The sequence below is a fragment of the Paramormyrops kingsleyae genome, chromosome 5 (assembly GCF_048594095.1).
Source record: "Paramormyrops kingsleyae isolate MSU_618 chromosome 5, PKINGS_0.4, whole genome shotgun sequence".
NCBI classification, from domain to species: domain Eukaryota; kingdom Metazoa; phylum Chordata; class Actinopteri; order Osteoglossiformes; family Mormyridae; genus Paramormyrops; species Paramormyrops kingsleyae.
Window position 1 is genome coordinate 11,487,251 of NC_132801.1, and position 25,720 is coordinate 11,512,970.

The 25,720-nt window shown below is 44.1% G+C and overlaps 2 protein-coding genes across 6 annotated transcripts; one reads left to right on the plus strand and one right to left on the minus strand.

Annotated features, from left to right (window-relative positions):
* Positions 1-1,595: 1,595 nt before the first annotated feature.
* On the minus strand, positions 1,596-14,990 carry suz12b (SUZ12 polycomb repressive complex 2 subunit b). 5 transcript variants are annotated; one of them, XM_023791944.2, is made up of 16 exons: positions 14,197-14,990; positions 13,018-13,064; positions 12,763-12,827; positions 9,087-9,155; positions 8,923-8,972; positions 8,690-8,775; positions 7,987-8,206; positions 7,773-7,872; positions 7,293-7,398; positions 6,381-6,525; positions 6,175-6,263; positions 5,708-5,851; positions 4,430-4,587; positions 3,879-4,077; positions 3,670-3,749; positions 1,596-3,266 (listed from the first exon to the last, which is right to left on the minus strand). In XM_023791944.2, exons 1-16 carry the CDS (start codon positions 14,267-14,269, stop codon positions 2,987-2,989), a joined length of 1,911 nt encoding a protein of 636 aa, XP_023647712.1. In that variant the 5' UTR covers positions 14,270-14,990; the 3' UTR covers positions 1,596-2,986. The 5 variants fall into 5 exon arrangements, with proteins under 5 accessions (XP_023647712.1, XP_023647711.1, XP_023647710.1 ...); XM_023791943.2 differs by having other exon boundaries at positions 6,175-6,260; positions 6,381-6,555; XM_023791942.2 differs by having other exon boundaries at positions 6,381-6,555.
* A 1,008-nt stretch (positions 14,991-15,998) lies between these two features.
* Positions 15,999-23,469, plus strand: utp6 (UTP6 small subunit processome component). Its single transcript, XM_023791729.2, has 19 exons — positions 15,999-16,247; positions 16,486-16,570; positions 16,981-17,022; positions 17,876-17,968; positions 18,162-18,209; positions 18,310-18,373; positions 18,500-18,618; positions 18,820-18,897; positions 19,150-19,231; positions 19,314-19,395; positions 19,474-19,661; positions 19,768-19,847; positions 20,139-20,216; positions 20,564-20,743; positions 21,166-21,246; positions 21,618-21,727; positions 21,878-21,944; positions 22,283-22,355; positions 22,540-23,469. The coding sequence occupies exons 1-19, from the start codon at positions 16,156-16,158 to the stop codon at positions 22,692-22,694; spliced, it is 1,797 nt and encodes a 598-aa protein (XP_023647497.2). The 5' UTR covers positions 15,999-16,155; the 3' UTR covers positions 22,695-23,469.
* Positions 23,470-25,720: the final 2,251 nt, after the last annotated feature.

Genomic DNA, 25,720 nt, shown 5'->3' on the forward strand with positions numbered 1-25,720 from the left:
TCCTATGTTGCCCCTTTATTGCTCTTGTAAACAACATACCAGAGTTGGAATCGCAGAAGTTGCCAAGCAGGTTGGGAATACGTAAGGAAACTGACATTTCGGGATGTGCGAGAAGCTACGGGCTTGATGCATAACCTTTCAACGTAAACTGAAGGTGCAGAATACTCAACTGATTGGTCATCTGTAATAATCTGGAATTGCGTAGACGATGCGAAGGGAAGGCTCAGACCTACACTGGCCTGGACAAGAGCTGATGGAAAACTGATGGACAGACGGGTATGTGAAGGCATTGTCTCATATAGCCCCGTTTTCAACATCGTAAGAATGTCGCAAGCATGTTGCAGAAAAAGCCGAATGACAAGCAAGAAACAGACCTTAAGATGTTACATAAGCCAAAGGAGGATAACTGGAAATAGCCCATGAAAAAATACAAAATGACAGACCGTATTAGCAATTATCTCATAGGAAGCAGCAGTAACATAAAAGTGAATATACTTGGCAATGCTGCTTGGTGTGACACGAGACCAGTTACCAAGGGCATAGATTTGGGTATAGGCAGGGCATTTCGGGCTGATTCGGTCCCTACCAATGTTAAAACCAACCCTAAGGCCTTGCCTGTTAGCTTTTGGTTACACTTTTTCACTGCTAAATGAAGAAACCACTACTGTGCAGCTACAGTAAGAAGAGAAGCAGGGATTGGCTCATGAGAGGCTATGAATACACAAACATGCAGAGGCCTAGAGTCAGCCATGTGGGATAGAGGAGTATTGTTCAGGCTAGATATATTTCTCCAAAATTTATTACGATCTGCTTGGAAGAATGGAGGAGGCAGTGACTGACGAGTAGTACCAGGACCTCTATGAATGATGAGAAAGGATCATTCTTGCAATCTCTCTACACATCAAATATTGTTCATTATGAACTGGATAAGCAAACACAGCAAAGGTATTCCGCATACACTTAGTACTCATCTGGATGAGACTTTTATAGAGACCAAAAAGATTTAAAACGGGTCTCACGATTTCCTGGGTGTCCGACGGTGGGAATCAGTCTCTCCACATAAGGACTGCAGGAGGTCGTTGATGTTCTGAGCAGATGCTGGAGAAGCGACTTCGTAAATTAGCATAGGTCATGAGCTGTGACTTTGGTGCCTATGCTTTTAAACCAAATCCGGCATTCTGGGATGCAAGAACTTCATTTACAGGTCATAATGAGTATCTTAGCAACTTCTCCAACCTGCAAAGTTAAAGGTGTCAAAAGATCTACTCTTTATGAATGGAACCCATAACCTGAATTAGACTCAACTGCATCGCACCTCTTAGAGCAGTGTTTCCCAACCCAGTCCTCGGGGAACCCTGGACAGTCCACATTTTTGCTCCCTTCCAGCTCCCAGTCAATCAAGAACACAGAATACCTGGTACAGGTGCGCTGGGAGCTGAGAGGAAGGAAAAACGTGGACAGTCCGGGGTTCCCCCGAGGACTGGGTTGGGAAACACTGTCTTAGAGGAATTTCACTCATGATGATCCATGCCTTTCATATGCATCTGGTCAGGCTCATCATCCCCAGTAACGGACTTTGAAAGATCAAACCACTATTGCCAACAATGGTAAAAAAATCCTTTTATTTGATAAAAACATTTTCTGTAACTCCTTTATTACAAAATTCACAACTTGAACACGGTTTAACATTGGTTCACTCTCGCGGCCCCACGCAAGGAACGGAAATGTGCAAACAGTGCTTCTGCAGCAGTGACAGCATAATCCATCCGCCTGCTGGGCAAGTAAGAACCTAGAGTAAGAGTCTCCCACAGGAACAACCAACACGCGCAGATTAAAGTGACAGTTGGGCATAATTAAAAAGGGGAAACAAGCAGCTGCAACTCAACCCTTTGGTCTGTAGAACTCCGATCAAACCTCACACCCACCCCTCACACTTTCCATTAAAAAAAACAAACCTATCATAATATCTGCATCCTAAAAAAGTAGAACATTTTTTTTACAATTAGTGATATTGGGGTTCAGTAGGAGGTAAATAGTTTCCTGATGTGTGACATATATAAATACACACACGCACACGCACACACAAACACACACGCTGTTTTTTTTGGCAGGAAATTGTAACGAGGTGCCTGCATGCAGCCGGAGAAGCTGATCACTGTGAAACACAGGAGTGCAGCAAACCAAAGGGCGTCCGGCATGCTGGCCGAATGCTGCTTGCAGGGTGGAACGCAGAGGCGTTGGAACCCTTACTAATGAGAGACCGAAGAACTGCAGGTTTCCATGGAGAAAAGTTATTCTGGGGGGGAAAAAAAACCTGTAAACATTTTGCATAAGTAAAAACGCACTGTTCCACTCAACAGTGGAAAAGTAATGAGTTCCTTCTGGTGCATCCAGTGATGAATTAGTTTGTCCGTATTCATTATAGTCAAGTCAGGTGTTCCAGTCCACAGTCCAGTCCCACCATCCTTTCCACAGGAGAGCAAAGGCTACAGAAAGCTGCTTCTAACTGTCCTCCAGCTAGGTCATATACCCACTGTGACCAGCATAAATCTACCTTTTTTTTTTTTTTTTAAGATTTTGCATCAGATAATTCTATTCTGATTTAATATAGTTGTAACCCCCCCCCCCCCCCGCCCAAAAAAAGACACCTAGAATAAGGCAAGTGCTAAACATGATCACTTTTATACATAGGGTTGTTAAATTAAAATGAAAATAAACTCATACTGAGTTTTCCCCCCATTTTTAATACATTCTTGTGATGCTGACCTGACATATGATGTTCTTACAGGAATGTGGATTGGGATTGCAAAGATGCAAGCTAATGCAGTCATGAGGAATCCAGATACGATCTGCAAAAAGCTAAACAAAACTGGATTCTCTGACGCAATACAGCAGGCCAGAATTACAGCAGGATTACAGATAACTGATCTTAAGTCTTCTTTCAACTCAATCCCCCCCCAACCCAACATTACCCAGCCCTGCAAAATCAGTCTGAGGGGGCTGATCTCAAGAGATTCTGGCACTTGCTGTGCTTCTGAGCTTCAGTGTGGCCGTCGATGCTGTTGTCTTCCACTCGCGGCGCCCCCTGGATTTCCTTCAGCCGGGCCATGGCCTTGTCGATGGTGCCGATGCTGACCAGATTGAAGTCGTGCATGCTCACCATGTGCAGCAGAAAGTTGCGGCACAGGTTCCTGTGAGCGATCTGGGCTCCGCATTTCTCCACGAACAACAAGCAGGCCTGATTCATCTGATTGTCCGCTATGAATCTGGCGGGTAAGAATTTGACAGTAGAGGGCTTGAACAGTGCTAAGAGCATCGGATGTCTTTAAAACCACACTGTCTAAGATGAGCAGGAGCGTCAGGTTTTGGGCCCCATGACAGCATATGATACTGAGTGCCCAGCTCAGAACAATCCAATTATGTTCCTAATATTTTAAAGTCTCTGTCACTCCAGGGAAATTGGCTTCACCCTAACATTCCTGGCCCTGTACAGTATCCCGGAGAACCTCTCTCTCTCTCTCTCTCTCTCTCTCTCTCTCTCTCTCTCTCTCTCTCTCTCTCATATAATACATATATATTATACATATACACACACACATATACATATATATATTATATATACACAGACACACGCACACGCCAATCATGAATATGAGTCGTGATACACACCCATGCTTCATAACGTGCAGATTCCAGAGTTTCATCACTTCCTTCTCGCCTTCGTTAACATCCATAAATTCTTCGATTTGCTGTGAGAATAATTGGGACCAAGGTGAGAAACACCACAGTTATGCTGGAACGGGAACCAACTTTGCTCCATCCGAAGCCCACATGGGGGTGGGCCGCAGCCTCCCCCCGGGGCAGGAGTCGAGCCTCACCGTCACCGTCTTCTCCCTGAGCCAATCGGGGTCCCGCTCGTCCTCGCTGTCCACCTCCATCTCCTGGGGCCGCAGTGGCATGCAGCTGTCGCTGTGGAAGTAGAGCCGGTTGTGGCCGCTGATGTAGGTGCGCTGCTGCTCCACTTCGCCCTCCTCGGAGTCCAGGAACTCGGACAGGCTGGGCTTCGAGCGCTTGGGCCTGAAGCAGAGACCGGGTCAGAAGGTTCCTCTCAAGACGCATGAAGCCCTCCAGCACTAGTGATCTACATGCAGTTCCATTGTTAAAATATATCACGAAAAACGTGCACAAGATTGTTTATAAGACACTGGCTAAAATGATTGCAATTTTAGCAAATTAAATTACTGTTCGAATTCTCAAAGACAAAGCCTTACTTATGGTATGCACAATATGCAGTGAGGCTCAGATAATCACTACACAGATATAGAACAGAAATAAAATATATAATAACCATATATTGTAATATAATTAATATATAACTATCTGTCAGTTGCCTGGAAAGTGCCATGCCACCAGGGGGCAGCAGGCTCACCTGCACACCAGCACATGTGTCACAGCGGTCCTCTTCACGGGGCCGTTGCGGCTGAAGGCAAACCCCGGCTGGCTGTGGATATCCTGGGGGTTCCCCACGTAGGAGCCGTCGTAGCACTCGTTGACTGACACGTCTATCCGGGCTCCTTTAGGGTGAGGCTGGGCAAGGTGTGCAAGTTAGCGCGGCCTTAGCACCAAAAGCCCTCCGTCACAGACTTTTAGGCGTGTCCTCCTTCCAACACCAAGTACAGGCAAACTTTTCAGTTCAATCATCCTAAGTTCTAGTTGAAGAATCCGCCTTTAAAGAACATAGAAGACACCAGCTTTGATCTGAGCCTGCCACACTATTTGGCCAATCACATCGTGCCTTCACGCTCCTCCTTACTGTTTATAGGCTAAGGCTGAAGAGCGACTAACCAATGAGGAGATCAGTAAAACTGGAGGCAAATGAAAGGTTAATGGACTGTATCCATCCATGGCTCGATGAAGGCTCACACTGGTCTGTATCAGTCTAGAGATATGCAGCTGTACTAAAAACGCAAGTATGACTTCCATAAAGCACAAAAGGAGAATACCAGCAGTGTAACATCCACAACTTGCAGAATACAAGCCAAACTAAAAACAAACTCAGAAATGTCTAATGCAACTTCTCTCCCCAATGACCTGAATCCATTTATACTCACTTTGATCTTGCAAACCAAGACCCTCCCTTGCACACGTCTGCAGCATTTGACGATGCAGACTTCTCTGTCTCCGAGGGAGACTCGAGAAGAGCTTCTAAATAGATTAAAAATGCTCGCAGAGCAGCCAGTGTTTCAGGACACATTCTGAAAGCCCACAGCGACTGGCTCGCTGATGCTTTAATGGACATTATTAGTCTAAGTCCACAGTTGCCAGCCATTTTAAATAAGCTGCAATCATTTCAACGCAAACAATTACAACACGGCCACATTCACCCCAAATTCCATGGAGGCCTTGAAACGTTGGCGATGGGAGACAGAAAAATCAATGTCCTGTACAACTTTGATGCCCTTCCATTTGTGCAGCACTACTACGGGTCAACAGAGAACGCCATTCAATGTCTGTGGAGTACACATCAGCATTCTGAGGCTCTCCCTGAACATCATGGATTTTAGCTGGCACTTAGGAGAAGGCATCTGAGTAAGCATCTCACTGCGGTGAGGTAATTTCAGGGTAATTTCACTTTCACTTGAACTTTTAATAAGGTAGGAAAACCGTTAATAGTGAAGCAGCGGTTCTGCTCAGGCAGGGCCCTCACCACGTAGCTGAAGATGAAGCGGCTGTGGGACAGCTTAAGGTGCTTGAGGAGGCTGTAGAGCCTGCGACAGTTCAGCGTGCACCAGGGGCAGTGCAGGTCGTCCCGGGCCTCTGTCTGCTGCCTGCTGTTGTTGTTGTACAGGAACTGAGAAGGGACATTCCAAAAAGTGCTTAAAAAGGAGCAAACAGAAAGGAGGAGGAGGAAGAGGGGGGGAGGAGGGAGGAGAAAGCGCCATTCCAATGCAGGAAGATACCGGAACCACAACATGACAACTGCTTAAGAGAGCATGTCTGAGCACTTTGCAGTGACTACAGCAGAACCTCCAGTGTGGGTCTCCTCAGTTTGGCTCTATCCAGTTAAGACCAACTTAGAGCATTAGTGCAGAAGAAAGGGTGCCGTCATGAAGAGGAAGCAAATAAATAAACAAACAAACAAACAAATAATCACAACTCGTGGTAAACATTCACCTGATAAAACACACGCAGCTTCTGCCGGGGTTCAACCAGTATCTGTTCCTTTCTTGTCTGGATATTTGTGCTGATTGAATCTTTAACTGCTAAAAACATAGCAGGCAAACGTTAGAATAAGCTTTTATTTTCTGGCACCCACTGCCACGGTAACACCGCACAATGCGGAGGTCCGAGCAGGGCCCAGACACGCCGTGTGGTCTTACCAAGCGGGGCCGGCCTTGGCCCACTGGGCCTGCTCTCCGTAGCACCGGCATCCGAGTTACGGGTGGTCAGGGGCTTGGCCACCGGCGCGGTCGACTTGCTGCCGACGTCCCCAGTCCAGCGCAGGGTAAACTGCAGCGTGGGTCCCTGAGAGAGGGTTTCAAACGGAGGGAGCCGCTGTGGGACAGGCGACTTTACATTAATGTCCTCGTTATGCCGAAAAGGGCATCTACAAATATGAAATGTCCCAGACGGGGCGGGGGGGATGGGGGTCTGAAGCCAATCACCACTGACAACATGGGCCATCTGAACCCCTATCAGGATACAGTGCCGGTTAAAGCCCACATGGAGCCCCAAGCAAACTTCGCCCTCCCACCCCCAACTGGCACAAACCATCCAAAACAACATGAAACTGCCCAGCCACGTCAGGGCCACCTGAGGAGATGGCAGCCAGTCAGGGTGCCCAGCGGGTTAACCAGCATTATCAGGAGATGCACAAAAACCAAGAGCCGAATGATGATTGATCTATGGAGTCTATGACTACCACGTCACCGCCGGCATGTGGGGGGAAGAAAAGAAAAAGCACAATGCGGCTGTTTTTTTTGGAAACCACTTTAACCGGAACACTAGACCTCTAAAGTATAGAAAAACCCTGAGGATTATTCCTGTTAACAGTACTTCTCTGATAAAATGCTAATATGAACAATGGGTTTTTACGTCAACATTTTCAGTGCTCGACTGCAGATTTGCCCACAGTGATAAGTGAACACAATGCACCTCTGTATTACAGGGGCTGTACAAACCTTTCAGATCTGACGCCTACTGGCATTGCGGGGCGGGAACACGCAAACCAGCACCAGTCTGGTCCGAGAGCTAGATAAGCAAGCAAGCAATGCTTTCTCCCGCGGACGTACCTTCCCGTCCAGAATGGTCTCCCAAGTAGCCCTTTTCTTGTTGACCGGACATTCTTCCACTTCCTGCATAGAGACCTCATACTCGCCATCTAGTAGCTGTAAGCGTCTGCAAATGCCAAGGGAGACCATCCTTAACAGATGCATCATAGGACTAAATCAGGGTTCTTTAATAGGTGCTACTTTGTGTATCATCACTCCCAATCAAGGCACCCCCCCCAATCCTAAATGAAAAACACACAATTTTCAGCCTTGATCCACTCCTTAACTTTTATAAAACTGAAGCAGATGACAAGGTTTTAACTGTCAACAAATCAAACATGTATCTCTGCCTAACAGCTTGTCTGAAATGTGTTTGCTGTATATTATTTCAGCTACAGATACCAAAATCACCCTTCCATTTTTTTTTTCTTGGGGAAAAGGGAGATATTAATTTGTCTGTAAGCTGGCAGAAAACCTCGCACATCAATATGCGCACAGCACCTGTTCTTGTCAAAGACTGTCATCTGTGCAATGAAGGTGGTCTCTCCATCACCCCTGAGAGCATTTCTCGTTTTTCTGTTTGGAAGTTCTCCTAGAACATCTGCAAGTAAACCAGAGATATTCTTCACATAGATTTAAAACTCACTAGCGCTGCAGGATGGACACATCACTCAGGACTTAGCAGCACAAAGAAATAAGTGAGCACAAAACTCACCAATATTCCCATTGGGTTCTCCACTGAGATGCCTTCGACCCGGCCGGGAAACCCTGAAGAGCAAGGAGTAGGACTTGACCATGTGACTGTTGTTAGGCTCAAACTCGTTGCTGGAAACCAGGAGAGAGGGGAAGGCGGCAGGTTTGGCTTGACTGCAGTCCGGGTTCAAAGGCACCTGCTTTTTCCCCGTAGGCACTTGTTTAACCGGGCAACTGACATCCTAGGACCACAAAGAGAAACTGAAACTAGACCATCAGAAATCAGCAAAGACGTACAACTCCTGGGTGTGTCACGTTCAACACTGGGAATGGACAAAAGAATTAATGGCGTAAAGACCTTGTTTTACAAAAAGCAATGTAACTGACACAGGCAGTATGGGCAGGTGTATAAGAGATGATGAACAATTAGTGCAGCAAGAATTCTGAACTGTTATGTCCCCCTATAAAAACACCAACATCAGTGCTGTGTGAATCAGCCTAAACATGGAAAGTGACATGGAAAGTGACACTCCAGATTAGTAAATGAGCATATCGGCAGCTGCTGCAGCACAGAGCCGTCACAAAATACAGCGCCCAGGTGAAGTCTGAAAAGGTGGACAATGCAGGTATGGAAGAGAGGAGGAGGAGATGACTGTCAGAAAAGTACATGTTCTCCTGATATCAGCATATGTGGCAGACAGACACAGAATTCGCCCATTTCTCACCTTCCTTTTCTTGTGGCAAACTTTGACAAGTAGAACCTCTAAAGACACTGAATTTTGTTCGTTCTCTGAGTTTACAGATGGCTTTTCTGTAAGAGGAGAGGGCACACATGAATAATAAAAAAGAACTCAATAAAGGTAAAGTAAACCTTCTGTATGTACAACAAACTGAATATTCAAGAGAGAATAACCCAAGTGACTGAAGTGGAGCATGAGAGATCATCACAAAGACCTACCGATTTTATGGAAGAATCCTGTAAAAGTCAACTGTAGGTGTGAAGACAAGCTGTGGAGAGAATATATATTATAAGAAACGAATTCCTGCCTTACAGAAACATGTCCACGACAATCAACACCAAAAATGTCAGGATATCGTAGCTCCAGCAAGACACACTTTTACCTGTGTGACTCCTGATCTCCCTTCATCTTCTCTACTTTAAGCAGCATCTCGTCTACTTTATACATCTTCCTGTAGGGAGGGGTAAACCTGGTAAACCGCACAGGCACCTGAATGCATGCCCACTACAGCAGACCTTGCGAAACGCGATATCTGCACATTTACAGTAAGTACAGCAAAGTCAGGCACACACTGGTGAGTTAGAACAAGGCTGAGATGCCAAGACCACAGCTGTTCTGAGCAGATTCCGCACTCTGCAATTACACCAGAGCCTTATTTAGCACTGAATTTTTTCTCCCCCACCACAGACCCAGCCTCTCCCCAAGCAGCTAATATAAAAAGCACAATCTAAGGAACTATGTACGGTACATCCTGGGGACCCACTATTTCCACTGTAATAAATTCTATTGTGGATACTGCTGATGCAGCAGAGCTGTATATGAATAGCAAATGATGTTCAACTACCAAAGAGAAAGAGGAGATAGACCTGGGTAACAATCCAGGCTACAATCAGAATCCATGAGAACCCAGGGAGAGGCTGAGCACAGGGTCTTATTGCAGCTCTGTGCATTTTCGCTGCAGCTCCTGTTTCAAAGGACTGGGGCACAATGCTTAAAACATGAGAGAAGCGCAGAGCTCATCTTTTCAACCATTAAATGCCCCTTTGAGAATACAGTGACTAACTAAACGTGTTTGACACAAGTGAAAATGCTAATAAATGTGTTAGAGCGGAAGGAAATTAACAAGTAACACAGCAAATTAATACAATGACAGAAACAAAAGGTACATCAACTTATTTTATAGAAAATGGTCTATAGATTTTCCAGCAGCGTTATCATAAATAATCAGCTTTAGCTCAGCTTAACGAGATTTCAGGAAATCCTGTACTTGGGCTAGACTTTTGGCTAGACTGGCTTTCAAATACATATTTCAAAAGGGATTTGACAGATGTGTTTGGTGTCTTTTAACAAAGACCTGCGGGGAACTGTTAGCATAGATTCCAAAACACATGATGTCTCATGGTTTTTCCTCTCAGATTGTGCCCAAAGTAAAGTTAAGGAGATTTTTGAGGGGTAGGGAGAAGGAGCTGATGTTTTAGGTATGCATAACTGATAAATCTGCAGGTATGGGGGGGGGGAGGGGGGGGCGAATTGCTCCTTGTAATACATGTAAAAATTACCAGATGTACAAGGACAGTACTATCGGGTATCAGATAGGTGTGACGTAAATCAGAGCTCAAAGCCCGAGGCTTCAGATGTACAGAGGTGAGCTTTAAATACACCCAGACTGTAAATGCACTGGGCCCAGTACCTTAAATGAACCGATATCAATTACATAACAGTATCTGCTAAAAGTATAACTGTACATCATTCCAGAAACAAATAAAAATAAAAATAAACCTAATATTGAGCATATAGGCATAAACATGGTGTCACACCTTAGAACAATTTATCTTAACTGTGAATCAAAGAATCAATGTCAACATAAGTGGCATGTAGGAATGGGAATGAGTACTTGAATGCACGAGTACCCAAAAGTGCTCATGCATACTCAAAAGCGTACCCGAGTACTTGATGGTGAATCTGGAGATATATTAGAATATTTGCACACTGAAATTCAAATCCCCTTGAATAAACTCCAAACGAGCATGCAGCTGAATATTGAATGTTGCGTACAGTGTATGATGCATTTTTATAGCCAAATCACAATGCAGTTAAATTGGGGAAGGGCTGTATGTACTTATTTTTCTGATTGTGTAAGAAATTTGGGGGCAGGTAGTATATTTCCAGACCAGCTGCACAACAGTTAAGGGGGCCACGCACTCCAAAAAACATCCGGACAAAACGAGATTGAACATGTCACTGAGAAATATCTGTCACAAACTTAGAATGAATAATGTGGTGGTGTTTTATGTCATGCCACAATCCTAGAGGGTGCAGAATGTTTTCAATGGACACGCACACATTCCACAGCAAATATTTAACAGTTAAGACATTTACTATTAACATAGTGATAAACAGAGATGATTACCACTCATACGTCATATTGCTAAAACAACAGTGATTCCATTTGAAGTATGCAGCCAACTTAACTACGTTATCTAACCCTCCAAACACTCACTCTCTGCAATCCTGCCCCAACTCTGCCTCGACACCCCCAACAAGTGCTAATTTTTTTTTGCCATGTCAGGTAATCAAAAAAAAAACAAAAACAAAAAACGATAATTAACATCCCTAGTTGCAGGTAATCATTATTTGTGGATCGCCATTATTCCCATAGGCTGTGACTCCGAAACTCTACAGAACAGGCAAATCTGATATGTTTACAATCAGGCAAGCAGCCACATGACCAAATTACATCGAATAAACTCGCACATATATAAAGAGGAATGTCGTTATTGCATTATCCTCAGCCACTGAAAGGCAGCCACTTAGAGCACAGGTGTCAAAAATTTCCTTCTGCAATGCAGATCACTGACCATCCTTAAAACATACTATACTAAGTGTAATTAGTAGGGCTGCAACAGCACATGAATTCGTCATGTTCAGTAGATCACTTTCGGTTCATTACGCATAAAAAAATTGCTTGACACAAGCAGAACCTAAATTCACAAGTACATGTTCAACACAGAAAACATCATGCTATAATGTGGCTGTGCGTTATGTTTAGTGCTAGAGAGCTCAAAGACTCTCCAACAGCACTTAAATAAGCAGTTTGGGAAAATTTTTGGTTTCCCAATAAATTACACCAGCACTGGAGAGAGAGTAGCTGATAAGACCAAGGCTGTCTGTCGGCTCTGTTATTCCCAACTCTGATATGTTGCTGGAAAGACAATCAACACGCCGACTTATTTGAGGCATCATCATCCGAATGTGTCTACGACCGGAGAAGACAAAACCGGCCTCTGCAAATTATACTCCCCTTGGCGTTTAAGGCCTTTTGCCAGAAAACTCAGACTGTGCTAGAAAAAAATAACCACGGCTATGGGGGTGTTTTTCACTGCAGATATATGACCAGACTCGGTAACAGAGAACACTGGATTTAGACAGGATTTAGTTCATTAAGATTGATGATTTTGAAAGTTTACTTCTTATTTTCTACATTTATTTTTGTAATGTGCAAATGAGCAACTCAAGATTTGTTATTCGGTCATGTAAAAATACGCAACTGATCCTAATTGCGTTTGTGTTGGCAGTTTAAGTTACTTCTAAACAAATTCTTTTTTTCCCCTGCAGTACTGGAATTGCTCCAAATCATTACCCCAAATCAGAGGTCTGTACCAAACTGTGAATTTTGTGTGCCCCTAGCAATTAGAGAAGCACTTGCTCGGGTCTCTTAACCCTTTAGGAGTTCTCCACTTTGACAATGAGCAGCCAAAGTTTTTTTCCATTAATTTTTATTATAAATACAGTGCGGAATCAGACAGACTTATATCATATGTACAAGGAAAATGCTTTGGCGTGTTTACTACAGAGGCGCATGGTAGCAAGTATCCCAAAGGACACACAAGACATTGTTGTGCAAAATAAGAACATGCAAGTCTTATAAAATGATGCAGTGCATACAGAAGTCAGAGGCATGCCGGAAACCAGCATGTACGTACACAACAAACATAATCACTGTAATAAGTACATTCACAAGCATTGCCGTTATTTAAAAAGTATTTAACCCATCTTACCTTTTGGCATTTAATCTGGGGTTTCTAAGGGGCATATATGTGAGACTTCTGTGCAAGAATATAGGCTGAAATAAAGAAGTTTTTCACCAAGTTACTTCATGATATAGCAGTATGAGTCAGCAACTATAACACAGTCAATGTTCTTGTCACTTGCTCTCCAAAAATCAGTAAATGTCAGATTATTATGTTATACAGACGGACATAACAGATATCAACAACTGGTGTGGTGTGCCTTTATTTGCAGACACTACTTACTGCAATCAGGTTTCTTGTGCGAAGGAATCTGTAGATTTGGGTTGGTTCTGACAATAGAAAGTTGAAAAGGCAAAACACTGAGTGACTTTTGCTACTCAAATCTCCTTCCTACTATTAATGCAAGTATAACTCAATGCAGTATTGCTTTAGATACGGGTTCCCTCCCCACAAAGATGCAACAAATACAAGAGGCAAAAACTCTACTTCTGCAAAACTAATGGCAGATGCTGTAGTCTTTTACATTTTCTTTGCATTTGATCACAGGAAATGGTTCACCAGCAAGTCACTCTCAGCAAGTGCAGCAAGTGATCAAAAGACACCTGCGTTCTACAATAACAAAATGAATCCGTAGCGTAGTGTTTTCCCCCCATTGCAAAGGCAACAAATAAGTTACCGAACGTGCTGCGGACATCTTTATTGCAGGAGTGATATCTAATGTGCACGTGACACAGACGAGCTGCATGCAAGCGGACATGTGCATCCAAAATAATTACAGCCACATATAATAAATCTGTTGTTCGATACGGTTACAATAACTACATGCACTTTCGCCGATACAAGGTGCAAAAGTCGTCGGCAACGTCCAACAACTTTATTTCCAACACTCACACTTCCAACATTCACAAAACGCAAGTAAAGCGACTACGCGTCACTGCTTCATCCTGTTTGATCCCACCCACCGATTCTTAATGCCATTTTAACATTCGTCTCTAATCCTCGTTAATGTCAAATTTAATTCCGTATATTTGGTTCGTTCTAAACAGTAAATAGACTGGCTGCATAAGATAACTTAGTTAATTACAATGCAATGACAAAACTGAAGTTTTAATTCAGCATTGCTGAAGGCCAACATGAGCATAAGGACTGTGATCTATTCAGTTAGTGAGGGTAACATGTACACTTTGCACACAAACACCATCATATCCTGAGGATCATGGACGTCTAAGGAAGCCAAGTTTAAGCAAGCACGTAACTGGTATCATTACCAAAGTAGAAAACTGGCTTAGATACCTCACATCGATTAACTAAACTAGATACACAGCGATCTGAAGTTGATAATTTTTTTCATAATGGTCAAAGTACCGGCACGGTTTTTCGGTCCCTTTCCACAGTGTTGACCCAGCGAAGTCGATCAGCCGTTCTGCTGAGGGATGGCCACGGCGCTCAGTACATACTCACTTTCGAAGGCCTGTAGGAACAGCTCGTGGTCTGCTTGGATCTCTTCCATCTTCGGCTTCTTCACCGAGGCCATCGCAACAACTGGGGACGGGCACACAATGCCGCCGCCTTTACAAACGGTACCGCGACCCTTGACAGGAGCCGAACCCGAAACCGAACCGTGTCCCTGGGCGAGCAATGCGACAACCCCACGGCGAAATCGCACCGGGAGAACGTCCTTTTGCTAAACGAAGGTCGCAGTGAGCTTACTTTCAAAAGCCACACATTGATTTCTTTTAATAATTTAGACGGACAACTCAACGAGAGAAGTTGTGCGACTAATTAGCTACCCGTAAACATCCGTGTAAACAAAAAAAATGTATCAAACAGTCCGACTAAGCCTACGTATCGCCCTGTGTGAAATAAATTAAAGAATAAATTATAAAGATGACAGTAACACGGATCTTTCCTTTTCTCTAGCAAAATACCAGCCCACGACCCGGCTAACTGACGAAGTGCTGCCAGGGAGAAACCGTGAAGAATCAGAGGCGGCTTTGCTCGCTATAGTTATTTATACAAATATGTGAAATTCAGACACTGTCAATAAGGATTCTCCCAATTCCTCTATACCTGAACTATAAGCCTTTGTTAAGATTTTCTTGATTTTTTTTTTTTTAGAATATGTAAGTACTAGTAGTATATATATAGATATATAATACGGGGATATTTACAAATAGACACGACCCGGCAAACGCCTTCCCCACGCACTGCTACTTCAGTTTGACTGCTCTCACTAGTGTACGCCGCCTGCAGCGCAACACAGCCCCGCTGGCCGCCCCGCCCGCCCCCGCCTCTACTTTTGGACGAATGGACGGGAGCGCCGGCGCTCTGGACGCCATGATTGGCCGAGCGAGCGACGCGCAACTATGACGTCAGAGAAAAGTTAGGTAGAGATGACAAATTGTCACGCGCGTCCCACTGCAGTTTAAACGATTTTGCGGGAAAAGATATTGCGGCTTGACTGTAGTGTCGAGGGGGTAGCGATTGTACTACGAGGCTTTGGAAATAATGGATAGACGCCTATTTTATGCATTCGTCTTTTTGATAATTAAATGAAATTAAAGCTCTTTTCTGGCAAAATGTTAGCCGAATCACAGAACCAATTTGTATTTTATTTAGTAATCGAACGAATTTTTGAGTGTCTGTTTTGTAAATTGACGGAATACAGATCCGACAAGGGGTGATTTCCCCGTGGTAAAAAAACAACGCCCAGGGAAGACATTCACCGACGAACTCAAAATATTGAATAAACGCCGTTCTTCCTAATAACCCAATAATGCATTACTGATATTTCTTGTAACGCATTACATTTGCAAAGATTCAAGAATCATGGTAAATAGGGTTAATATAAGTAATCGAAGATATCAGAAATTAAATACTTAGTAAAAAACTGACCCGTGTGGGAGTTCTCTAAAGTTAAATATTGTCAGAATGTGACTCTGGCAGTTTAAACAAAATAAAATACAAGAATAATGATATATCACAAAAAACTCGAACACCTACTTAGGGAAACGCAACCATAGAACACTATTATACAGAACGTGACCTCTTAGTTTTTCTAGAATTGTAAATGCAAGTCTCATGCTATAAAACATTTCTTATAATATAGTAAATTATATGATATTATTACTGCTACAATATGGTACAATTCTGGATGGCTTTCACACCTTTTTATTCTATTATTTTAAATATTTTGAATATAGCGGGTCTGGTACAATTCAGGCGGTACATATAAAGTTAAGCCCCGTTTTCAGAACGGAATTATTACCTTGAGCACCGGAAGTTTGAGCTATCATAACTTCCACACATGTGTTCTGATTAGTACTGCGGACATCTGTAGTAGGTTCGTTGATTTTTAAATAAAATCTTGATATTGTATGCAATATTTGTTTGTAACCTATTACAGATATTTAGTAAAACATGGCTGATATAGTTCAGCTACGGATAGAGGACCGGATACCTGGACTGGAACAACTTGAAAGAGTAGGGTTATTCACTAAAAAAGAAGTGAGGTAAGTCCGATTTTGCTTCTGGATTATTATTTATATTATTACGATTAATGTAATAAAATACCATTTAGTGGCGTAATGCTTTTTTTGTCAGAGCAAGCATTTGTTGTATATTAAACTTTCTTATTTCACGTTTCTTAGCTTTCCTGATGTGTCTACGCAATACGTACCTACGTGTCCTCCAGTAGCAACTTGCAAGTATATTTTACGTAAATATGATGTTAATGTGCTCAAAATGCAGGTCAATGATTAAAAAGTCAACTGCTTTGGAGTACAAGCTGTACAGATCTGTACTAAGCAAAGAAGACTTCATCAGTTATATCCAGGTGGGTAGCCACGTAATTGGAGTTCACATTAATGGCCAGGTACACCTGCATGTACAGCACTACGAATGTGTTTGGCGATATTTTAGTGTGTATTTACTGACAACATAGAAAATAATTTAAGATAATTATGCACCACATCTATATTAAAAAGGTATATAGTTAGAAATAAAACAGATTTGTTTATAGGTTTGTCTTACCTTAGTTGATTTTATTGTACAGTGCTTTGTTTGACACCTACAGTATAAATAAAAATGACTTTGCTTGATTTGAGTATGGAATGTTGAGTGAACAGCCATTCAGAGAGTGAAACAATTTAATTAAAATTATAAGTCAGTATTTTACAAGTAGCGCATCTTGCTCTTTATTCAGCAAACTGTAACATGATACATCAATCACTTGTTCTCTTTTAGTACGAGATCAATGTCTTGGAGTTAATAAAGAAGAGAAGAGTGGTAAGTCAATTTACTGTATTTTAATTTGAGACCTAGAGAATTGCCATACACAAACTGTTCCTCACCATTTTTTTTCTGAGAGTAGTGCTGCATTCAACAATAAGCTGTCCCAGATGAAGTTTGCAATGTGTAGTAAGCTTTTACTTAATGTATTTGGTACAGCTTTGAGGGTTGGGATATGGCTTTATGTACAAAAAATTTGGAGTCTCCCATAGGCTGGGGACTTCTAGGGTTGGATGTTTATGATTTGATACAAACTATTAATGAGATATGTAAGCTGTCGATTTGGGGAAGCCATGGTCTGTTACGCATGCTATTCCTACAGTTTGATATGAAGTGCATGTAAAGAAAAAGGATAAATTGCCAAATGCTACAAATTGCGCAGCTGGGATAGAATCATTTAGGTTGAACAGACAGTCACTTATGATTTTACATGTGTTTTGAAGCCTTTTGTCAGACAGGGTCATCTTTTATTTTGTACTTGCATCCCATCAGAAGTCATGTGTCTGTACATTTATCCCAGAGGTGGCAGTTCAGAAGTTCAGGTCCAAAAAGTACAAATCCAGACCAAGAATTTGTTTCAACCAACCAGCTGAGTGCTCTGTGACTGTGACTCTTTATACACACCTGGTTGGTTGAAACAAATTCTTGGTCTGGATTTGTACTTTCTGGACCTGAACTTTCCAGCTCTGGTTTATGCCCATGTCAGTTTATCTGGCACATGGTCACTCTTTGTCGTGCGTCTTTCACAACTCAACAATGGTGCATGTACCTCGTTTCAGGACCATGAGTGTCAGCTGTAGAATGCATGGATTACTTTTCTGATTATATGTCTCATGTTGTGGTAACTCAGCGCATAGGTTACAGGTTTAAAAGGGAGGATATCGAGTACCCCATCATTGAGAGGATAAACAGTGTCTTCAGACGGGCAACCGTGAAATGGAAGGTGAGGAGAGAAGTTTTTTTAAAATGATGATATTTTACGAATGAATTGGCTCTAATGGCATATTTAGTCAGATAAGTCGGCATTTTGCATATTTAGTTAACACTCGGCTCCTAGAAGACGGGTGGGCTCAGCTCAGGGGTGCTCCTACTGCCTAGCGCTCCAACCTAGCAAATGTGTCTTGCTCCTTTCACAGGAGGATGTGCAGCTTTGGTTTTCACATGTTGCATTCTGTAAGAAGTGGGTAAGTTATTCTATATGTTTCACTGTTACTGCTTCCTCTGATAAATGTTGTGTGCTGCTTCCCTAATTAAAATGACCAACATGTTTGTTTTTTAAACTAGAACACAAAGGCTCAGCTCAGCAGAGTGTTTGCCTCGATGTTGGCCATTCACCCGGACAAGCCAGGTAACACACATCCTGTCACTTAATGAGTGGAACCGCACAAAAAATAAGTTCCTTATTTATTTTGATTTATTTTTATATAGATGTGTTGTATGTGGCATTGTGTATTTCTCCCATACGTACCCAAAGCCTTATGGATCATGGCCGCCAAATGTGAGATGGAGGACAGGAACTCCTCAGAGACTGCCAGGAACCTTTTCCTGCGGGCCTTGCGTTTCCACCCTGAAAACAAGAAAATCTACCAGGAGGTCAGTAATGGATGGGGTCCCCTGGGCTGCCCTTGCCCTGCTCTCATGGGCTGTTCTATAAAAGCATTTTGCTGGCATTTTGTGAATGGAGCAGAAGGTCAGATCCTGAACCAGAAAGCAGCATGCCATCATTTTCTGTGGTCATTTCTGCGGATTCGGCATATTATTTGACCTATTGCCCAATAATTTTTTTTAATCCAGTACTTCCGTATGGAGCTGATGCACGCAGAGAAGTTGAGGAAACAGCAGAAGGAGCTGGAGAATGCCAAGATGGACCTGGTGGGTGATGTTCTTGTGCTCTGAAGAACTCCTTTCTGGCGACGATGAGTCATCTTACTTTGTCATTTAACGTAATCGAAACTATTGAGGAATCGGTTACAAGATGTGCAAGGAAAGCAGCTGTGCTGTAGATGCACTTTAGAGCAGTGCTTCCCAATCCGGCCCTTGGGGACCGACAGACAGTCCATGTTTCTGTGAATGGAGGCTAGCAGCATTATGAGGTAGCCTTACTGTTCTCTCTCTGTCGGCCAGGGAGAGTACGAGTTCTCAGAAGAAATCCTGGGCGGGAAGTTGGCCGAGGTGGTGTGCAGAGACGCCACCTCTAAGATTAAAGGTATGATCTAGCAGAGCGTGGCCTGCCTCCCCTCATCAGACACGGCCCGGGTTAACGTGTCTGCCTGGCTCGCGGTCCCCAGGTGTCGAGTTTCTGCTGTCCCTGCTGAGGATCGCGGCCCTGTTCGACTTCACCCAGGAGCTGCAGGACGCCATCACCAGAGAGTAAGTCCTGCTCCGCTCGCGAGATCCAGTCAGACCCTTCAAAATGCCGAGGTGGGCGTTGACCGGAACCGCGTTCAGTCTGCAGGAGAATTACGTGGACGACTGCGTCACCTGGGACTACATGGCCAAGCGGGAGCTGGAGACCGGACTGGGGGCGGCGGCAGAGACGGAGCTGAGAAGCGCCAGTGGCAAGGCGACAGACGTGGCCAGGAGGGAGGAGAGGTGCTGCCAGGTCTACGAGGAGGGCTTGAAGAACCTCAGCACAGGTGAGGTGATTTTAGAAGCTTTGACGTTCAGACAGTGGAGTCGGGGAATGCAGCCACTTTGCCACCTGCTCCTCACTAATCTCCCTCATGTTCCCCTGTCACACAGAGGCCATGTGGGCCTGTTACATCACTTTCTGTTTGGACCGGTTCAGGAGGAAGACTAATGTCTCCATGTTGAAGGAAAAGGTACCTGATCTTTCCTCCTAACTTCAACCTTGCTGTGAGGTGGAGGAATCGGGGGTTATGTTTTAATTCTGAGTTCTGAGGCAGAAGTGCAACTAGAGGTGATGGGACCAAGACATCTGATTGGTTGGTCCCACCTCCTCTACAATCGGATTGGTTATCTCCCTGCACCAATCGTTTTCTTCTTCTGTCCTCAGAACATTTTTGTGTAAGTAAAACTCCCATGAGCGGTAAAGGCAGGGGGTGCATTTCCAGTGCACAGGAGCTTCATCTGGTTGTGTCTGTGTCCCTCAGAGGCAGGGGCGGCTGCTGGCAGTCCTTCAGAGAGCCCACGACGCCTCCGTGCTCTCCGAAGACCTCCACAGGACGTGGGTAAGAGGCGAGAGACCGCCATGTGCACTGAGAGGAGGGCAACAAAATCCAGCTTGGTGGGCTTGACCGGGCCCCATTTAGAGTACTTGGTGCTATGGAGAGCAGATGTATGTGGTAGGGACCTGTGGACAGACGCTTTTTGTTATTAGCGTTGAGTTACTCCAGCAGAATGATAATCTGCTTCGGTTTGCAGAAAGCTGCCGCACTTTGGTGCGTGTCCATGGTATGTTATATGAAGCACGATGTAGAACGGGCGCTGTGCCCAGAACGAACACTCCCTTTCCCGAGCTTCGAAGGACCAAAGCTGTGGCATGAACTGTGGATGTCCCCCCCCGCCCCATGTCCAGCTGCAGGTCCTGCTGTCGGCCGGGGACGCCGACGCCGCCGCTCAGGTTGCCGTGGCAGCCACACAGCGCTTCAGCCAATCGGCAGAGGCCTGGAGCTCCAGCCTGCAGGCGCTGGTACAGCTGGGCCGTGCTGAGACAGGCGAGCTATTCCAGGAAGCCCTGAAACGCGTGACTCCCAAGGTAAACCTCCTCGGCAGCGCTGTAACTGGGGCAGCTCTCTGAGATGATTACTTTTGTTCTGTTGCTGGCCTGCCCTCATTAAAATGCATTTATCCATGTGCTGGATGTTCCCTGTCTGAATTAAAGGACGAACTGGTTTGATGGTTTTTATGTTGTTTACATTGAGTGAATGGCATCAAATCCATGGTGGGTTTAACTGCGTTTCACGGTCAAACGTCCCTGACGTAATGACACGCTCGCCCCGCCGTGTGTAAGGGAATGCAGGACTCCGATCCCTCCTGAGTCCTCCTGCTGATTGGCTGCCCCGTCGCCCGGCCCGTCTGGCCATTCGTGCACGCTGTCATTCCGTCACCCAAGGGCTCGATTGCCTGGATGGCAGGGATGCTTTCGCTTATCACCTGCTTCTCGCTCTGATTTCCCAGGAGAGTCTGCCGCTGTGGCTGCTCCGGGTGGAATGGAGCACAGCAGCCCAGAGCCCCGAGGAGACGGAAGCTGTGTTCCAGGTACCTCTGTCTGAGGCCAGCCTGTGCTGACCTGCATCACCACAGTGATTCTTAGCATGTGCTGCTCTTAAGCTTACAGGAGGTCTGAGCAGGCAAAGGCAATACTAACCCTATATTTATGCACCATAACATACAAAGACCTACCCTAACCCTATACAGATGTACCCTCACCCAATATAAATCTTTTGACCATTCAGCCATGTTATGCTTAATTAAGTCTGACTCTGTTAATATCCCTGTACAAGTTAAGCTCACCTGTTATAAGGGCATTCACAGTTTTCTGGTATATGACATACTTTACTCTTTGATAAGACCTCGGAGTTGACAGTAAACGCTGTTTTGTTTTTTTTGTTTTTTTTCCCTCCTTACAGAAAGGTTTGGCATCCAGAGTCCCCGCTGTTTCCATGGAAATGAAGCAGAAGTACCTGGACTGGTCCTACAGAATGGGTGGATATAAGAAAGCCAGGAAGACCTTCAAAAGGTGATCCCCTTTACCCCCCCCCCCCCCCCCCCCTCAAAGACAGTGGTTTATCGGAAAAACGTCGCACTGCGATGTGAAATTAGAACATTGTCCAAATGCTGTGCTGTACACACACACTGTCGCTAAACCCTCCTCACGCCGTGCTTTCAGCCTGCAGGAGCATCGCCCCTTTTCCAAGGGATTTTTCCTCCGCATGATTGAAATAGAAAAGGAGCAGGTGAGGCTGGACGTTCTATTACACTCATATTTTTGTGAGCATCCAGATCTAAAAGTGAGCATTTTATCATTTAAGTTTGGTTTTCAGTTCCATTTTATTCTTGCACATAAATTGCCATCATGTAAAACCTCCCTTCTTATGGATTAGAAGCAACAACAGATCTCATAACACTGCCGATCGTTATTTTAATAAGATCATGTTACTCAGGGTTGCATATTGTCTGCTTATGTATCTGTCTGGTCCTGGTTTGGGCTGCAGTGTATTGTGGGAATGTGCAGTTGCAGGTAACTCTGAGTGTGTTGTGTCTGGGTTCACCTGTAACGCTGCTACATTTGCAGGATTCTCCAAAGATCAGCAACCTGAGGGATTACTATGAGCGGGCACTCAGGGAGTTTGGCTCCATGGACGACGGTGAGTTTAGCTAAGCGTGAGCTTAGGCCTCCCTTAGTGAAGTTAGGCCTGCTTAGGATTGGTTAGTGCAGTAGGGAATGTGTGTCGTGGTGGCTTGTCTGTGACATAATATCGCAATGAAAAGATGTGAGTCACCATCATCCTTTGTCACTATGGTGGTAAACGTGGATCTTGGTCTTTGCAGATCTGTGGCTGGGGTACATCAAGGAGGAGCTCGGTTCCCGTGGCAATGCAGAGAATTCTGGGACAATTCACTGGAGAGCAATGAAGAGCCTGGAAGGGGAGCGTGTGGAGCGCTTCGTCACCCAGTACACCCTCCTGCAGACAGGCCACATATAGGCCAGTGCTCTGTTCGCCTGGGGGCAGCCCCCGGTGACGCGCTGCCCCCTGTTTGTTCCTGGGCGCAGCTTGTTCTGGTTGGCAGGCAGGACACAGGTGCCAGTTTCATCCTTGTGTCTTCATGCGCGACCAGCACCTCTGGTTGCTCTGTTATCCCAACACAGTTTTAAAATGTTCCCAAAAAAATTAAACCTTTTCCCTGAAGACATCTGTTTCAAATTTCAAGCTAAGTCCACTGTTGCCTTTTTCATGGTTCATGTAAATTTTGTTGCCAAACCCAGCACCTCCTGCAGTACTTCTGGTTAGGAGGCTGAGATGAGACACTTTCAGGTCCATAATGAAGGGCCACATGCTACCTGCCTGTCCACAGACCTGATTAAATCCACTTCAGTACTGCCAATGACTAAGCAGAGTCAGACTATGATTATAACATGGTGTACGTCTGACAGAAAGGTGTTTATGGTTCTAACACATCACCTCATAACCTGCAGTTACCGCCACTGTAATCAGGGGTAACCTGGGCTGCTGTTGGATTCTGATCGTTGTGTGGCCTGTGTATCTTAAACCTTTAAGATAGTTTATTTGGAGAAGCATTTTTACAAGCCTGTAAAGTTTTACATTACCATACTTAGCTTCATTGCTATGAAGATACCTACCACCAATAAGTATCAATTATCTTATCTTAATAAAAATAGTTAGTGTTGTCATTAGTTGCACTTTGTGCTGTTGATGTGCAAATAAATCATTCAAATAAAGGCCACACTTTCACTTTTTATTTTGTGGCTCAATATAATTATTTTCACTATACCGTGTAATTTTTAATAGATGCAGCTTCTCGGTTACAACTTTGTAACAGCTAAGCCATCCTTCTTTAGCATTTTGGTTAGGGACACCACTATCATCAGCAGCCATTCAGGGTCTACACATCTCACCATCCTGAGCTCCTTGCCAAGTGGTCGCATTTCAGCTCCTCCATGTGGTCCTTGGTGGTGTGCAGAGACGCCACAGCTTTGATGTGCACCGGCACAAATGACCTGTCCAAGAACCACTCAGTTCACGTGTGCTTTGTGTATTATTGGTTCTGTGTATATGGACCAGTCAGAGAGATCAGCATAGCATAACAGGACAGTTCAGAAGTAATGCATTAATACAGTGAGCATAAGGTCCAATTATTTCTGACATTTATTTAGCAGATGCTATTGTCCAAAGCAACGTACAAGTGAGACAACCCATTATAATCATACGGCTGTCAAGGACTCAACTAGGCATCATTGCATCTAGGCTGAGTTGCCAGTGAATGTTTGGGTACATGAGTCATTTTCACCCGACTTTCACCCAAAGTCAATTTATTTGAGATCCATTATTTGTATTACAAATACTGCGACTAAAGGTACATTTTTTTTTACATTAATTAACGAGCGATTTTAATGACAAAAGTTGCCAGAAGCCTTTCTGGTTCAGGAGTTCTGTGCTAAACTCACTGAAACACAACACCTCAGACAAAGTGATCACAAAACATACGTAATGTATGATTAAAATACAGCGACAAACACTTCAGTACAAAATAGTTCCTTATCTCTATTTAAAAAGTAAATCACAGCTACTTGTTACTATAGTTACAATTAAACGATGACGTGGCCCCATTTCTGCTTATTACAAATGTCTTTTAAAAACAAGCAAGCATCTGAAAATATTTTATAACAGGCTAAATCAATGTCACAATCATTCCATTCAGTTATGGTCAAACAATAGATCTTAAAATTATGTAATTATTAATTAAGGTCACTTGAAACTTTTCAGTAAGACCAAAAAGGTGTATATAACTTCATACAACTACACCCTATGAAGTGGGAGATATGAACCCTCTCAGGATACAATTTACAGTCAAACTTATTGATAAACATTACAGTCCTATAAACAAATTAAATTTGATTACCTTAGTTGAACATATAATTCTAACTAAAATGGTTTAAATTCCTTGGGCAGGGTTAGAGTTTTCCTTGGGTTGAGAGCAGCTGACAGATTTCAGAAGGAGTCAAAGTTCATATACCCTGGTTTTCTCAAGGGGCAAAACCCAGATGTGCCAGAGTCTCTTGTTTGGGTTCTGCTGCTATGGCGATCACCTGGACGATGCCTTTGGGATTCCAGCGAGCCCAATCAGCTTTTAGCATTCAAGGTTATGTCAGCCGAGCAACAGTGTGGAATAATTTTGGGAGTGTCCTTGGCTGTGGCTTCATGCACCTTAGACACCTAAGTGGATCCTGGGTTGTCTTCATTAAAGTCTTCATCTCCAACTTTGAATCCGTTGGTGCTACTGACCAGATCTCAGTCCAACCTTTTCCATTACCTTTTTCACCCATGTGCCATTGAGCTAATGGACAGTTTTTAATGCAAAGGAATTTCACCATCTTGTTTGCCTGTTCAATCTTGACACATTCTTAGCACAAAGCAGCTTAAGGCAGCAGATGTAACGCACACACAATGAGGGGAGCTGTGATTAGTATCTCTTCCGCATGTGAGGCACAGAGCTGGCTTTCCAGTCACGTGGGCCATAGCTCTGGGGTGCCCCTGTTCCTGGTACCCATGCATCACTGCCAGTGGTGGACGTCAATGTCTCCTCAAGAAAATGTAGGTGACGAGTATGACCAGGCCAGCAATCAGCATCCCGATAACACACTGATAGATGGCGATGGCATTTTCCAGTGTTTGAATGTGTTTCTTCATATCGGTGTGCTTGAACTTGTAGATATCGGAACCGATTTGCCATGCAAGTGAAACAACATTTATCACAGCCTCCATGGTGGGAGAGACCATCAAGGGGTGCAGCTTACCTTGTGGGAACGCTCAGCTCTCCTCTTCCTAGAAAGAGAGGGGCACATGTGGCTTGGGAATTCAGGAGAAGGTGGCTTTATTAAGAAGCTTGATCACACAGACAGGGACGCCCTTTAGTCAGTCACGCCCATAACCCAGATACTTAACCCCTGGATCACTGACTTCAGACTGTATCACACTGAGCACCTGTGACA